Source organism: Rhincodon typus, chromosome 22 (assembly GCF_021869965.1).
Source record: "Rhincodon typus isolate 14 chromosome 22, sRhiTyp1.1, whole genome shotgun sequence".
Classification (NCBI taxonomy): domain Eukaryota; kingdom Metazoa; phylum Chordata; class Chondrichthyes; order Orectolobiformes; family Rhincodontidae; genus Rhincodon; species Rhincodon typus.
Window position 1 is genome coordinate 19,615,474 of NC_063353.1, and position 17,240 is coordinate 19,632,713.

Genomic DNA, 17,240 nt, shown 5'->3' on the forward strand with positions numbered 1-17,240 from the left:
TTTGAACCATTATGTAGGTGCACACTGCAGCTAATCTGCATCCAGCAAGGTTCCAAAATTGGTACTAATATGATCAACCAGTTAAGACGTGGAGGAATTTGTGGAGGAAAGTGAGATCAAAGAGTGATGCAAACAAAATCAAGCTATTGGTAATGTAGTTTGTTTCAGTGTTTTCAGCCAGAACATTTTGTTTCACCAATTCCTCACTTACAAACAATTTTATTATTTTTTTCCACAACAGACAATATTACCACAGTTATTTGGTCTAGAAAGTCATTAGAAATGGCCTGATGAGTCAATCACCAGGAAAGACAGCTCCTCAATCCTGGAACATGCCAGTTTTAAACACAGTTTACATCAAAAAATCATGGAATGCTGTATGGCACAAGCAATTTAAATAGATCACATTCTAATATATCTGTAAAGACTGTGAATGATATCCATTCCAGTCCTTTACATTTATTATGTACAATTCGGAGGGACGAGAAGGAAAATACAGAGAATCACATATTGAAAAGCACATGCAAAAAACAATCCAGACAAATAATTCTGAAACGAACAGAAGTCACTAAAACAAAACATTAATACTTAGTTGGAGAAATAAAGATCTACAACTTCAGTGCAGGAAGCAACTCTGTTGCCATCTATAGAAAACTATTGACCATTCTTACAGTAGGAATGTGAAATATCGAAGAAAATTGGTGACTGCTGCTTTAAGTTCATTAAGATATAATCTATTAGTGCATAAACACTGCTATCTACATACAATTCACATAGTGAACACAAACTAAGCTAAACAAAAGCTAGCTTCATGTACTACAACAATAAATATATATTTATATTTATGTACAAACTCATAAGTTGACATTTATATATATTTTTCTAATAGTTAGTAAAATAAAGAATTATTCTCAAACTATAGCCTCTTTGTACCATTGCTTAGAAAGTACAGTTTGCATTGGTAAGTTGCAAGGTGCAGTAAAATAAATTGAAAAAAATCTAGTTCAGTTCAAAGAATTCAATTACAAAAGGAATTTGGATCATATGCCAGAAAACAGACAATCATGAAATTTGCAGTCTAAGTTTTAGGTAGCAGTCAGTAAATCAGTACTCACATTTACTCCAATTTAGTATGAGGCAGAGGATTATAAGTGCTCTGGAACTCTGCTCCACTTTCTAAAGAATGTATTTTGTAAAACTACGCTGCTAATGCACAAACTGGATCTTCTTGCAACACAGCAATGGCATGGTTAAACTGATCTTTTACACCTGAAATACTGTACCATAAAATTAAACTCTCCTTTTGAAATGTAATTCTTACATTAAAAATCAAAGAATTGAAATCCTGAAGCTCCATAGTAAATTAGTTATTTCTTGTTTCTTCTAATGCTTACACTTTGTGTAATAAATATTACTGGCTACATTGAATAATGTAAGTTAATTTATAATCGCAAGATTACACAATAAATTTCAAAACATAAATACTCTGTTTTAAACTTCTACATGAATGGTTTGCGCAGTCCTGAGATAGTTTGGAATCTGATTAAATTACAAATGAATTTCTAATGTCTACTGCATTAGAGGTTCTTCTATTCCTCTATCCCTCTTACAAAAAGCTTCACCAGCTGGCAGTGAACCCTTCAAAGAGAAATAAAACAAAATTAGTCGCATTTAATAAAATGTTTATCAACGTAGTTATAATTCTACTTGTATCACTAACTGTTAAGCAATTCACTGTCAAAGCAAACACTCAAATATCAATTACATCCACAAACCATTAGCTTCTCATTTCTAAAGATCAATAAGTTGATGGTGAGAGATTAAACAAGAACATGTGAATGATATCTATTTAAAATGAAGATGAATTCTACTTAAAAAATGTCAATTTAAAAATGTTTTCTACTTGAACAGGTTGGAATATTGTATTTTCAAAGGTGATATATCAGTTCAGGCAATTGGAGTACATGAGCATATCCTGTAGATTGGAATTAGCAAAGTCTCAATTTTAGGTGACATTTTACAAAAGGAAACAAAAATATCTGAAATCATTGGTAGTACTGTTTGTAAATGTCTATAAATATAAACATGATCTTGTCCATACAAGCTCCAAGACTAGCCACAATTACCTCAACAATCCCGTTTACTGCAGGGACTCCATTTAATTCTCCAAGTTTATTTCTATCTGTTGAATATGTTCTGATGAATCAACTTGCACCATCAATTCTTGTTAGGTCTCTTCTGATGTCCACCCCAGCATAGGCCTTGTCTTTAGTTTCTAACTTTTCCCAGTTCGGAAGAAAGGCAAACTGAAATGTAAGCTATGTTTCTCTGTCTACAGATGCTGCCTGACCTGCTATGTATTTCCAGTATTGTCTATTTTCAATATCTAGAACAGGAGGAGCCAGGTAGCAAGCCACAGGATGTGCTGCATATAGGTATAAATAGGTCTCGAAGTCTTTTGGTCAGATTTCTAGGAACTAGAGAGGGAGGTAGAAATTAGAACATCAAATTGAGTAATCTCTGGATTACTGCCTATTTTACAGAATCCCCAGAGTGTGGAAACAGGCCATTCAGCCTAACAAGTCCGCACCAACCCTCTGAAGAGCATCCCACATAGATCCATCTCCCTCACCCTATCGCTGTAAAGCTGCATTTCCCATGGCGAACGCACCTAACACTATGGCTAATTTAGCACGGCCAATCCACGTAACTTGCACATCTTTGGACTGTGGAAGGAAATCAGAGCATCTGACAGAAACCCACACAGACATGGAGAAAACGTGCAAACTCCACACAGACAGTTGCCTGAGGCTGGAATCAAACTTGGGTCCCTGGCGCTGTGAGGCAGCAGTGCTAACCACAGAGTCATCATGCTGCCCATGCTAGCAACAGTAGAGCTAGGAAAATATGCTGCAATGTGGTTGTATTCTCTCATTGGTTCTCAAAGTGAATCATATCAAACATACACCAAGTATAAAAATAAATTAGCATCAAACTTCAAAAGGTATATCATTTGTTCCCATATGATATGCGATTATGTGTGCATTGCACATTCGTGAACAGTGGCAATCAATTTTCATGAAGTCAGTGACCCTGTAGTCTTTTTATACAACTGGCTGACAGATAGGGATAACATACTAAACAATAAACACCTACTTCACGTCAATGGCTGCGTGCTTAATTATCTCTCCATCACAGTTCCAACTGCTCTGAAGCTGGGCACAGCTGCAACTGGGATGATCCCTACAAATCTGGCCAAAGAGGTTTTTACCAACATCCCGGATATCGCTGTCCTCTTCATCACAGTACTTGGGTGTAAATTTGAATTCCTTCACTCGGTGAACCTCGACAAATGCATGGTCAAACTGCAATATTAGAAGGACCAAGTTATGAATGTTAAGTTATTTTAATATATAGACTTCCCATGGTGCTTTAATAACATTGAATTAAACATTTCAATTCAACATTGAAGTCTTTCTGCAATTGGATTTTTCTTACACCCCTGTTATTGTACATTAGCATCCTATCAAATTACAGATGTGTCCGTGGGTGTTCTTCCCAGCTGTCTGCTTAATAAGATTTTGCAAATTACCGATTAGCTACTTCAAGATTGCAGTATGGTGTTATATTGCTGAAACAAGTAAGTGTCTTCAAGCTATCACTTGATGCTTTGTGAATAATATGCTGTGTTCCACTTTTTTCTGGTGTACATATATTAGTGTCTGTAGTTTGAGTAGCTCACAACTAAAATCAAAGTAGTTCCAATTTGTGACATTGTATAATGTGTGTTGGTTTGATTATAGTGATTGACTGTTTGTCTTCTCCGGGTGGTCTGGGGCAGCATGCCAGTGATCTGCTGTATGACATTTCATATGGTAACATGGCTTCCATTGTAGGTACGCTGTGCATGGCTGGCATACAAGAGTTTGTTTGCCGATTTATGGTCACCCAGCAGCTCGATGTCGGAAAGTGTACTCACTTTCCGTTCTAGTATATTCCAGGAAATAAGAATCAGGGGTGGCATGGTGGCTCAGTGGTTAGCACTGCTGCCTCACAGCGCCAGGGACCCAGGTTCGATTCCACCCTCGGGCGACTGTGTGGAGTTTGCACATTCTCCCCGTGTCTGCGTGGGTTTCCTCTGGGTGCTCCGGTTTCCTCCCACAGTCCAAAGATGTGCACGCTAGGTGGATTGGCCACGCTAAATTGCCCGTTGTGTTCAGGGATGTGTCGATTAGGTGGGTTAAAGCAGGGTGGGTCTGGGTGGGATGCTTTGAGGTTTGGTTGGGCCGAAGGGCCTGTTTCCACACTGCATGGATTCTATGAATATACAGCGGACTTTCAATGATTCCCAGAAAACAAAGTATACATGGTCAGTGACACCTTGTACTATGGGGAAACCTGTAACCCTCACAGCCAAATAGATGTTCACTGGATAGGGTAAATAGCCAAGATCTTTTTCCCAAGGTAGGGGAGTCCAAAATTAGAGGTCATAAGTTTAGGTGAGAGCGGAAAGATTTAAAATGGACCTGAGGAGCAACATCTCACACAGAGTGTGGTGCATGCATGGAATGAGCTGCCAGAGGAAGTGGAGGAGGCTGATACAATTACAACATTTAAAAAGCATCTGGATGGGCACTGAATAGGAAAGGTTTACAAGAATATGGGCTGAATGCTGGCAAATGGGACGAGATCAGTTTAGGATAGCTGGTTGGTGCAGATAAGTTAAACCGACAGGTCTATTTCCATGCTGCATAACTCTGACTCGATTTGTGAAGCATTATTGTCAAAGTTGTAATTTTACATGCAACTGACATGGCTCATGACGTAACAAGGTATATTGCTTACAAGTACACACTTTAAAATAAACGTTGAGCTGTTTGGTTAATTCATTAACCTTTGCTACATTCCTTAAAGATCACAGCATATGATGATGGGCCTGTACTAGTGTCATGCGGGAGTCACTGTGTGCAATAGTGACCCTACTCCATCACAAGATTCACCCATCATGTCCATCTTTAAAAAATAAAACTATTTAAAGAAATCAACCCATGTTACAGATAAGTCACAAAGCTGAGTAACAGCCAAATGCATCTGTTGTCTTTTAGTTGAATATGAACTCCACAAATCAATTTTATAATACTAATGACTGCCTACTATCAAGTTTAATTCAAAGGATCCTATCGTGGAGGTAGAATATCAAGATAGTTTAAGAATTAGAGAAAGATGAACCACTCTAGTAAATAATGCTTCAAGTATTGTAACTAGATTTGAAATAAATTAAAATATGCTTCAACTTAATACCTTGCACAAGAACTTAACATTACGTAACAATAATTAGCTTTATCTCTACACAAAACTAAATTTAAACGGCTAGAGTTCCACATTATCCATGCCAGTGAGCATGATTTCAGGTTAGCTCTTTCGGAATTTTACTGTATATTCAATAATTGAGTGAAGATATTGCAGACATATATTGTTTTAGAAGATTTATCATTTAAGAGGCTAATTTTTAACATTAAAAGAGGTCAAACCAACTGAGGAAAACCCTCCTACTTTTGCAGCTGATGCAAAACAACATTTGGGCTTTGTATCAAATGAATAATCCTTACATTCATCACTAGTGTGCGAGTACAGTAAACTCCCTGTTATCCAGTACATAAGCATCTGGAATTCTCAAGCAACCAGCAAAACTTACAAAGGAAATTTACCATTTTAATAAATTTGTTTCCAGAGACATCTATCTGAACTTGGTGCACCAAGTCCCAATGCACATATATTCACCCAGTCTGTGGTGAATCTCCCAGCCGCCATGAAGCATTGCCGTCTATTGTCCTTCCTAATTGCCATTACAGTAGTGACTAGTTGAATTTGTGATCTGAAATCCTTTACCCATGAATGTGGCCTCAGAAAACTCCCATGCAAGGGCTAAAGGGAAAATATGTTTTCACTTTGAAACAGCAACGGAAATATGTGAAAGACTGGAAAAGGGTGAAAATTGCCATGCGTTTGTGCAGGAGTTCAATGTTGGTTTGTCAATTATCTGTAACAATAAAGCACAAAGTGAAGGGCCTTTTTTGTGAAATCCAGGAGTGGTAAAAGCATACAGTGGTGTTCATACAATTCATTCTCTTAAGCTTGAAGACTTGGATTGGCATTTTATCTTAAATGCATGAAATTTACTTGGATGAAAGTTTTTAACTTGATAGCTTCATCGTGCTTTTGTGCTTAGTGTAAAAGAACATCTGTGAAAGAAAGGAATACCTGAAGAAAACAAGGTTGTGCTTTTATCGGATAATTGCTTTGTTCATTCCCCTCAGAAGAATTCATCAAATGGCAATATTTGTGTGTGTTTACTCCCTCCTATTGTGACAAGTTTGATTCAATCAATGGATCAGGGAATGATCCAAAATCTAAAAATGTTTTATCGATGTGATTTTCACAGACAACTGACAAGCCACGAAGGAAACATTCATGAATTTCAGCCCTCAGTGTATCAAAGATCCCATTTTAAAGACCATAAGAAATAGAAGCTTGGGTGAGACTTTCAGCCCCTCGAGCCTGCTCTGCCATTCAAGAGGATCATAGCTTATCCAACATTTCTCATATCCACTTTCCTTCATTTTCTACGTAACCCTTGGTTCCCCTACTGATCGGGAATCTATCTATCTTAGCCTTAAATACATATAAAAATTCTGCCCCCATAGCTCTCTAAGGTCCAAAGGCTCCCAGCCCTCAGAGAGGAAATTCCTCCTCACCTCAGTCTTAAATTGGTGCCTGTTTATTTCACATGCTTCATGTGCTCAACCTGGTGAAAAGTTTGGCAAAAATGTTGACAAAACCTATGGCCTCTTTCCATGTTTGCAGAAGGAGTGGCTGATGAGAAAGAAATTTTTGAAGGATTGTGTGTGTGAGAAAGCAAGCAAATGAACAGTATGTAAGAAGAAACCACGAATTGGTTGGCTCTACTGGTGCTACAAATCTAGTAAAAACACATTTCCAGACATGAACTTGATGAATGGTCAAATGCTAACAAGGAAGCTCTGTTACAACGACATTAAATATAGAAGAAGTTATAAACACTGTTTTGAATCACGACAAACCTAAAGTTCAAAAAGAGAAAGATGATGCAGGGGAGCAGGTTGAAGATGTTTCACGGCAGGATTTAAAAATGTCTTGAAACTTGTAGAACAGTGAAACTGATTTAGTAATTTCACCTCCTGCATTCCCAATGAAAAGGAAAACTTGCAAGTAGGCAGATGGGAGATTCATTCAAGAGGGGTAGGAGGATAAAATCCTCATCTCTTCAGCCCTCAAGTTCAGCTGCTGCTGAAGATGCAAGTGCTAGTTCTGTTGATAACCCTGACTAAATACTATCAGTTTCCAGAACCCATGAAGTAAATTGTACTGTCCTTTTGACATGCAGATTGAAGATTTTTTATTTAAAAACTGGAATGTGCTTTAGTGGGTTTCTATAAGAGTATTTCCCATGTAACTGGTGCACCCCATTCCTCATATATGTCAGATAACAGGGAGTTTACTGTACATATGTTATCAAAGACCAAAGTATGCATTCACTAAATCTGTTTTCTATAGTTAGTTTCAAGAATGTCACATTTGAAATATTAAAATCTTCTCATATGTTTGTGATTGTCAATTGATTAAATGCAACTGAATTTCCGTTTAAGTTTAGACAAGAAACTTTCCAAGTACAGTAATTATTTTGACTTGCGCTACACGAGTTCCATGATCATGCTGCAAGCCTAAAGATACTACTCTATATTAATAGAAAGAGATTTGAAATTCTGAAAATACACGGCTGTCAATCAGCACCTACAAAAAATAAAACATGAAAACTTTAGAGGGCAAGGTAATTCCTCAAAACTTTGAAATAAAAAAAGGTATTTTTCTCAATTGCACAACCTATTGTATTGGTTTTCACTTTTAGATTCCAGAATTTGCTAATTTTTGAGAATTCATCAACATCCACCTAATACTACAATTTAAAAGAAAGTATTTTTCCTTGAGTAGAGGGTGGACCATTACACAAAAATATGTATTGCACAGACTGAAAAAACTGCAACGATTTAGTTAGGCTGTGGGTGTTTTAGTCTTTTATAATGTTATTCTTACAGCATTAAGGGAAAAATTCAATAGATCTGATACCTGATCATCATTGTTTGTGTGCCTGATAAGATGCCTCAGGAAACTCAATCTTGAACACTTGTGGACTAAAATAAGGTCAATGGTCCCATCAGCCAGGTGTGCCGCTGGTGAAAGACCCTTGGGAGACTTCGGACATGCACAACTCATATTCATTGAATTTACAGCCAGAAACTTTCCTTTAATCACTTTCCACTGTTGCTGTTCTTCTAAAGTAAGAGAAACAAATGGTTATACAAATCAGTGAGGCTCAAAATCTTTACTTTTGCACTTGCAGTATTTTAGTTTTTGTTATACAGCTTAGGCATGAAATGATATTGGGGACATCACAGCTGGAAATGATCATGTCCTTCATGAACAGTCACACAAGCAATTATGATGGTTGTCACAGAGTCAAATTAGGAGAGCAGAAACCATATCAACTGTCCTCTTATCTCATAGAGCAGTTCTCAAACTGGAGTCCAAATACTTTGCAAGGCGTCTGCAGAAGGCATGAACGAGCAACCAGAAATAACAAACAAACCTAATGAATTCGGAGAAGTACACCATTCAGCCCCTTCAGCTTGAACCATCATTCAATAAGATCATGGCTGATCTGCTGGTGTTATGAATTCTATAGTCCCGTCTACCCCGATACACTCGGAGTCCCATGCCTAACAAGAACCTATCTACCTCTGCCTTAAAAATATTCAGTGAGCCCTCCTCTACTGCCTTTCTGATATATAATGTTCTAAAGTTACGTAACTCTGAGATTAAAAAAAAAATCTCATAATATGTGTCTTAAAAAGGTGACCCTTAAATTTTTTTTTTACAGACCCCCTAGCTCTGGACACTCATGAGGGAAAACATTCTTTCAAAATCCACTTTGTCAAAACTATTCATGTGACAATTGGGTAAAAATGACAAATCATTAGCAGCAGGCTCCTGTGCCGTTGGGCAATTGTTGGCAATCCAAGAAATCTAACAATTGCCCCAATACCCTTACTAGTGCTTCCTCAACTCCATCACTGCAAGGAACTATTTCAAAGCTCATGAATGTTTATGACAGGATCCTATCTAATTAAACAACATTTCATAAATGGAAAGTTACAGATCTATTTCTTGAAATGCTATTTTCTATAAAATTTTTCCTGTACTCACTAGCAGTGGCAAAAACAAGATTTGGTTACAGCAGTTTATACAGTTGGAAAATATCTGTTCTGACAAGGTGAGCATTAAATAAATCAGGCTAAGGTGTTTGACTCATTTGGAATTATACACTGATGCAACTTTAAAATCAACATCTTGCATCTGAAGACTTCAGTATGAACTAAGGCTAACTTCTGTTGATCATCTCTAGAGGGAAGAGCAGCTGGTTTTCTATGGAATATCCTTGGTCAAGGCTTTGCAGTAATCAATACTTTAAAGAGTTTCAATACTCCAGGTCATTGCTGGAATTTGAGAATTTGTGGGTACCACTGCCAAACATCACTCGGCCCGAAGACCCCTTCAAGTGATAACTGTAAGTAAATAACTGTTGTATTGAAAGCATTTTTAAAAAATCTACTGCATTATCATATTTTGAGCACTGTATATTCTAATTTAGCTAAGGGTTCCATGGTAAATTATCTAATTGGAAATGATATCTTTCAATCAAAACAGTGTTTGAGAACTGTTGGATAAGTACAATACATTAAGGCCAACTGTTGCATTCCAAATGGAAGGTAGGTCAGATCGGCTAACTCAGATCAGGTTAATCTTGGCATCTTGAGGATCTATATGAATCTGATACTATGCAACATCTTATTGAGGCAGAAGTTCCTCAACTTGAATTTTTAACTTCATCAGTTCCTGCAAAATTCTACTGTTAATTTGTGAATGTTTAAGAATCTATTGACACGGATTTTATTGTCAGCAGTGAAGTGTTGAAGTTATCCACTGACTGCGCAAAACAAAAGAAAATCTGTATTTACCTAGGCCATGGACTGCAGCAGGACAGAATTCTCCCGACTGCAGCATGGGCCCAGCAGTAAAGTTGTGTGAAACCTAGAAGTAAGGCGTATTTTCATGCAAGCTATGTCCTATTTGATGTCACAAGATGATGTCACAGTCCTTGAGAGAAACAGTCACTGTTCAAGGTTGGAGCTTTCCAAATGCTTGTAATGGCTGTTAATCATTTTCTTTCTTAAAAATGTGTTTATATACATTTAATCACTTCTAAATTCTATAATCATCTTTGCCAGGAAGATTTGAAAACTTTAGTTATCTTAGAATTTTACATTTTTTTTCTGAACAATAATCCTAAGAACTGAGAGTTACTTGAACTATTAGTGTTCATCAGAGAAGCAACTGCGAAAGTGGGGTGTCCACATCTTTTTGGTCCACTAGATGGCTGCCACAGCTTTTCTGACTCACTTTCCCACTCACTCCCAGCTTCTCAACCCCACTCCCCGCCTGCTCTGTCAACTCCCCCCCATTCTTACCCCACCTCTTCTTCCTACCACCACTGACAACCCAATCCCACTGGCCTCTCAGCATCTCTCTTGTCAGAAACAGCACTGAGGTTTCTAACAATGGTATGCGAGAGCTGGGGCATATAGGGGAGCCAGGAGAGCTGGAAATGGTTGAGACTGGAAGCAGGTAAAGTCAAGGGTGTCATGAATCAGTGAGAAGAGAAGCTAGGGAATTATGAAGTTTTATTCCGGACTATGAAAGTTTATGGAAACAAGATTATCTAGTTTGCTTGCTTACTGACTTATGTATATGCTTGTGAAAGGCATCCTTTTGTACACAAAAAATCTTTGCTAGTTGCATGCAAATGAACAAGATTCTTGCATTACCAATCCCTCCGGCTTTCTGCGACCTATCCAGGGATCATGAGACTAGCTTCTCTGTAGCCCACTGAAGCACACTGCAACTTCTGGAGTTTGATGCAAATTGGGTTAATCTAAGTAGCATTGACACAGTAGCAAACATCTCAACAGTTGCCATCATTAAGGAAAGAATATCTGGGCCATCATTTACATCTAGCCAAATTTTGAATAAAATATCAATTTCAATAAATCAATGATAGAGATATCCATAGCTTACAAACTCTCCTCTAATCATCTGATTAAAACGGTCCTTTGAAACTCCATTACTTCGCCAATGTTAACTTCAAATGGCCTTGTCCTTTGCTGCAAATGGATTTAAACTTCAGAGTTTGTAACACATGAAGTTCTGTGATTTATTTTACTCAGTTAGTTAAAATAACATGCCATTGTAACTACAGTGGATAAAAAAATAACTTCAGGCTGCAAAGCTATTTGTAGCTTGTGCAAAGACTCATGTTATCAACCCAAAACTGCTACCACACCTGGTGATTTGCACCAACATGTAAAGAATAAATACCTGCAGTTGTACAGTACTTCAACCTATAAAAATAAAATTTAGCCATTCGTATTTGTTAAAACTTACTTATTATATGTTTGACATTATTAATTGGCAGACATAATTTTCCCATACACGAGAGGGACATGAGAAACAAAACCTTGAAGTGCATGGCTATGTCTATGAAATAACTCATTCGACTGCAAACATTTCAGATCTTACCTTCAATACATTTGAGATTCCTTGCTTTTTGTGATATTTTCACTTGATCTCCACCGTATTTGCAGATATGACACCTGAAACAGAGGACATAGTTGTTTTGATCAAACAGGAAGAGGCAACCAAAAATTTGTTATTGAGTCTGAAGAAAACAACAGTTACAAGTTTGGCCAAATACATATTGGCAAGGATTTTGTGATGGACACAGGAGTAAAGTTATCAGTGAGCAAATTGGACAGGAATGAGCCCGGCTTTTGCACTTGCGCAGCCAAGTCTGGAAAACATGAAATTGTTGTCTGAGCTTTGATACATCCGTATCTTACTCAGAGAATTGGCATGACACAGATCCAAGGCCGCAAAATTGCTGTAGTTACCTACTAAACATACTGAGAAAGATTAGGTCTTTCATAGTCGCAACCAATTTGCCTGGCACTGATAAATTACTTCTAAAACGTGGGGTCACGTTCCTTCAGATTTTTGTTATTGTTATGAGTTGCAGGAAGTAAATTAGCATTTTTCTTTATTTATCTCTCTCAATTCTTTCTTTCTGCATGTAATTTGGTATATAATTACACATTTCAACTGGCACTCTTATTTTAGATTGTTTGTGTCCGTGGTGTGTGCAGTACGTGCCTGTGTCAACGTGAATTCTTCAATCTGTTTTTGGATTGCTAACCAGTCACCTGCCCTTTTCACAAAGGTTCCAGAACTATTTTAGGATAGTGTACTGTTTTGACGTACTGATATCCGCATAGCGGAGTGCAAAGCTGACCAAGTCGGAAGTTAAGTTAACTGTGCATCATTAACTGAGCATAAAATCTGGGCCAGTAATATGGATTTATCAATGGCATCAGAAAGACACTGGCGATTGGAAACCGATTAACATGTAAAAACTACTTCCAATTGATATGCAAATTTAAAATCACTTGAATGCATACTATTGATTTTATGAAATATATATTTATCTTTTTCTGCTCAACTGATCAGATTTCTGAACAGAAAAAAAAATGAACTTAAATGTGTCCATACCCAGCTGTACATGGCCTTGGATCTCTTGGACTGCCAGGTGTTTCAGTAGCAGGTAAAAAAGAAACTGCTCCCTCATAGCAATGGTGTGATAGAAAGGTCTTGAAACCTAATAAATAAAACAAAAATGGGAAACAACTGAAAAAGGTAAGATTTTGAATCATTGTTTGGTTCTAACTACAAAAGTCAAAAGTCATTTTGCTTCACAGATGCTAGGTTTTATTATGATGATTAAAAACAACTTTTGTTTATACTGGTGACCTTAACATCATAAATTGGTTCAAGAAACTAGGCAGGACCAATTTATCCAACAAAATTTGACATGGAGCCACATAAACAGTAGTCAAAAAGCTTGTTCGTAGAGGCAGGTTTTAAGGAACGTTTCAATGGAAGAGAGAGAAGGGAAGGCAATCTAGAACTTATAGTCTAGGGACCTGAATAGTGGAACAAAGAGAATTGGCAAATGTATAAGAGATCAGTATTAGAGGAGAAGAGAACTCATACTGGATTTAAGGCCTTGAGGAAATTACAGAGGTAGGAACAGACAAGGCCATAGAAGTACTTGAAAATTTGGAAGTAAATTTCCAAATCAAAGCTTTGCTGGATCAGGAACCAATATAAGTCAGGAAACATAAGGATGGTGAGTGAACAAGTGCGTGAATGGGGAAGTAGGCCAATGAGCCCTTTGAGACTGCTCAACCATTCAATGAGATTAAGGCTGATCTTCGATTTAGAACTCCATTTTCTTGCAATATCCCTGTATCCTTTGGTATTTCGAACATGTGTAAATTGATCAATTCAGTGTTGAATATATTCAACACCAGAGATTCCACAGCCCTCAGAGGCAGAGAATTCCAAAAACATCCTTCCTGCATTTACTCTGTCAAGTTTAGTGAGACCCACAATGAGGTCACCTCTCAGTTCTCTAAACTACACAGGGAATGAAGGTCCAGTCAATTTCACGTTTCCTCATGGGTCAATCCCTTTTTCCCAGGTTTAGCTTGGTGAATCTTTGCTGCACTTCCCCTTTGGCAAGTATGTGTTTTCAAACACATGAATACAAAATCTGGACACAACACTTCAGTTATGGTCTTACCAAAGCTGTATATAAATAGTGTGACATCTTTACTTCCATACTCAAATCCTTGTGTAATAAAGGTCATCGCACTATTGGTCTTTTTAACTGTTTGCTGTACCTGCATGTTAGCTGTCAGTGATTTATGAACAAGGATACCCACATCTCTTTGAAGTTCAATATTTTCCAGCCTCTCACTATTTTAGAAATACTCTTTCTGTCTTTCCTACAAAGCTGGATAACCTCACTCCATTTCCATGCTGTATTTAACTTAATCAATACTTGTCCACTCACCGATCTGTCCAAATCCCCAGGAAACAGATTTGCTTCCTCCTCATGTCAAAACTAGATGAGTGTGTGGGTTATTTGCAAACTTGGAAATATTACTTTTAATCCTCACATCCAAATTATTAGTCATCCACAATCATGAAGGGAACTGATGATATATGCCAACAGTGTAATGGTGCAGCTCTGAAACAATCTAACTGGACAAGAACAATATTGTTATCTCAATTAAAAAGAGTGCTGGAGAAACTCAGGTCTAAAAGCGTCTGTAGAGAGAAACAAGGTTAATGTAGCATCCAACGTGACCCTTCTTCAGAACTGAAAGGAGCTCAGTGTTCTTCACATAAACTGTTAATACATTAAAATTACCTGAAAAATTGTATCTTGATGGACCCATCCAACGATTCTTTTCACTATCAATCAACGTATCACCATAAAATCCATATCCTAGTAGAGATACTGAATACTTCAAAAACATGTTTTTATGATGAACTGAACTGACGTCGATAGGTTGAGAGTCGCCTGAATTTTAAAAAGTGACATAAATGCAATTATTACCACAGAAAAATTTTACACAATGGTATTGTCTCCAGAAACAGTAGGTAAAGAAATAATTACGGGCAAGTTAAATTCCGATATGTCTTGGTTATACTTCCTGATAAGATCAGGAAATGAAACTTCATTTTCAAAAATCCCAAGGTAAAAGGTTCTGAGACCAGGTGTTAATTGATGAAATCCAATTACATGGTGGGGAGTTGGAACTGGAAGGTGGGGGTGGTGATAAAGTTGGAGTCCTTCTCCCAGATGAGGTCTAATGCCATGCTGCTCATTAAATGTGAGAAAACGATCAGCAGGGCATAAAGCAAAATGAAAACAGTAAATTAAGTAAGAGTTCTATACTAAAATGCATGCAGTGTGAAAAATAAGAACAAATCAGGAAGGATATAAATTCAGCAGGGCATGTCATAGATACTTTACACTTTTAAAATTAATTCAGGGCATGTGGGCTTTGCTGGCTGATTTGGAATAATACTGAAGTCCTGGCATTAACCTGGTCATAGAAATTTGCAGACTGTAAAATGCTCATAAACGTTCACTTCCAGGTCTAATAGAGCCGCTTTAAAATAAGATGACTAGCTAACTTCTTTAAACAAAAATCTTTTCGCATCTCATATAATAGTCACAAATTTTAATTACCATTGATGTCATTCTGACAACCACTGTCTGAACTATTCATTAGCATATCTTTTCAAAATTGGGATGAGCCAATTTGCTTCAAATTTATACGTGTCAAACAGAATCATTTTTGAAAAATGCAGATTGTTGACTCAGCACTGACTGACAGATTTTAAAATACAAATATTATTAATTGTAACTATCTAGCAATCTTTAAAACAAATTTCTGAACTCAATAGAATTATAAAAAATGGAGCCATAATTCAGGCTGTTGCTTAATCTTCAGATAAATAATAATTCTTAAATTGATGTTATGCTATCCAAGATACACACAAACCACAGTTAAGGCAGTAACAACACAATTTTCTTTAATCATCCCTTATAATACTTGAAAGAGAAAAGAGGAGATCAAACCTAAAAACAGGGAGATCCAGTTAAATAGCACCCATACACTGGAACCCTAGGTCACTCTGAAGAAAGTGAATTATTCATGGATAAGGCAGTAACATTTTACTTGTATTTTCAAATTACATTTAACTGTTAAGATACCAACCAACAATAATGTGCAAGGCAGATGTGATTGGGTCATTTGCTCCAACTGTTGCATAGCATATACAGTCTGTTGAACCTGCAAGAAACAGCATTTTGCTTACAGGATTATTCGTCACAAGAAAATATAAATGGCAAATTTCTTGCCAAAAAAAAAACAGATTAAAATGCATCAGGCAGCCTATGTTCACTTTAATTAAAAAGATAGATTACTCCAAAGAATTTGAGAACATTGCCTGTCATCTGTGCACAGCAGCCAATAACAGGAACATTGTCACAATTTTAAACCATTAAAACTAAAAGGCATAAAAGTTTGGGGTAACCTGTACACAAAATCTGAAATGAACCAATATAATGTTGTGCTCAAGATAAAGCAGAAATATCGCCCTTTCAACATCAGTAGCTTACAGAAAAATAATTATTTTTCATACTTCTGCACTGATGTGTTGATCACGAGATGGCATTGCAATCAATTGACTGCGCTTCCCAGCCTTGGAAAAAATGAAGTGAGGAGAGGAATAGGATGTGGCAGTAAAGAGAAACACATGAATGCAAAAGACTATTCACAGTAGTTTTACAAGAGGAGGATATACTGAGCATTTGTTTAGAAATCTAGTTTACACTTCTCAGTTCACTTTATGCCATCAACAGTTCATCAATTAAGTTGCAAAGCAAAATGAATGAGCACATTTTAAATACAAATGCTCAGTGCTTACTTATCAGAGTTCTACAGTATCAAATAAGCTCTCTATGCAGCCTATGCCTGTGCCGATTTATATCTTGGAAATGGTTAGCCAGTTTTATTCAAGACACGGACAATTAATATTTCCACGGGTGAAGTGAACATTATCCTATAAACCAATAACTTGTTAGTCGATTTACATGACAAAGTGGTTCGCTTGGTTAGTTGAATAATTTGATCATCCACATTTATTCACTGCAAGTTCAAAGTGGACCACAATACATCATGCAATAAAAATTCCTCACACAGTTTAACAAACTGTCAGAGGCAGCAGCAAAGAATGATGCAACAGCAAAGAATGATGTAACAGCAATTTTGGCAATATGCACCACACTTAAGACACTCTTGATAGACATGCAATGTCCTCCAATTGTCAAACGTACTTAATTTAAGGTTCATACATCTGGCTTCCTTCTTTTTTGACTGAGCAAGAGAATTTAAGGTTACTTCACAAGATCATGTAATAAAATTAGCAGCTATTTTATTCTCAGACAGCAAGTACGCTCAGGTTGGGGTGATACATAGCCATTAAAACTTTGTCACACAACTACAAACTCTAACCTGGATTTCACTTCTTTGAAAATAAGTTCCAATAAAATTAGTTTTCTGTGTGTTGAGGCATATGAGCACAAATATTGCAACTAGGTCAGAAATGGGCTG

General features: G+C 37.0%; 1 protein-coding gene across 5 annotated transcripts in view; it reads right to left on the minus strand.

Annotated features, from left to right (window-relative positions):
• Window positions 1–203: 203 nt before the first annotated feature.
• The window catches only part of cerk (ceramide kinase), a 53,017-nt gene continuing 35,980 nt past the window's right edge, over window positions 204–17,240 (minus strand). For 2 of the 5 annotated variants that reach the window (XM_020510833.2, XM_048610410.1), the window contains 7 exons: window positions 15,843–15,917; window positions 14,483–14,635; window positions 12,757–12,862; window positions 11,731–11,804; window positions 8,164–8,369; window positions 3,157–3,365; window positions 204–1,638 (listed from right to left, as the gene is read on the minus strand). In XM_020510833.2, the coding sequence (XP_020366422.2) occupies window positions 1,590–1,638; window positions 3,157–3,365; window positions 8,164–8,369; window positions 11,731–11,804; window positions 12,757–12,862; window positions 14,483–14,635; window positions 15,843–15,917 (872 nt within the window). In that variant the 3' untranslated portion in view covers window positions 204–1,589. The remainder of the gene's footprint in view (window positions 1,639–3,156; window positions 3,366–8,163; window positions 8,370–11,730; window positions 11,805–12,756; window positions 12,863–14,482; window positions 14,636–15,842; window positions 15,918–17,240) is intronic. The other 3 variants (XM_048610408.1, XM_048610407.1, XM_048610409.1) reach the window with 3 other exon arrangements.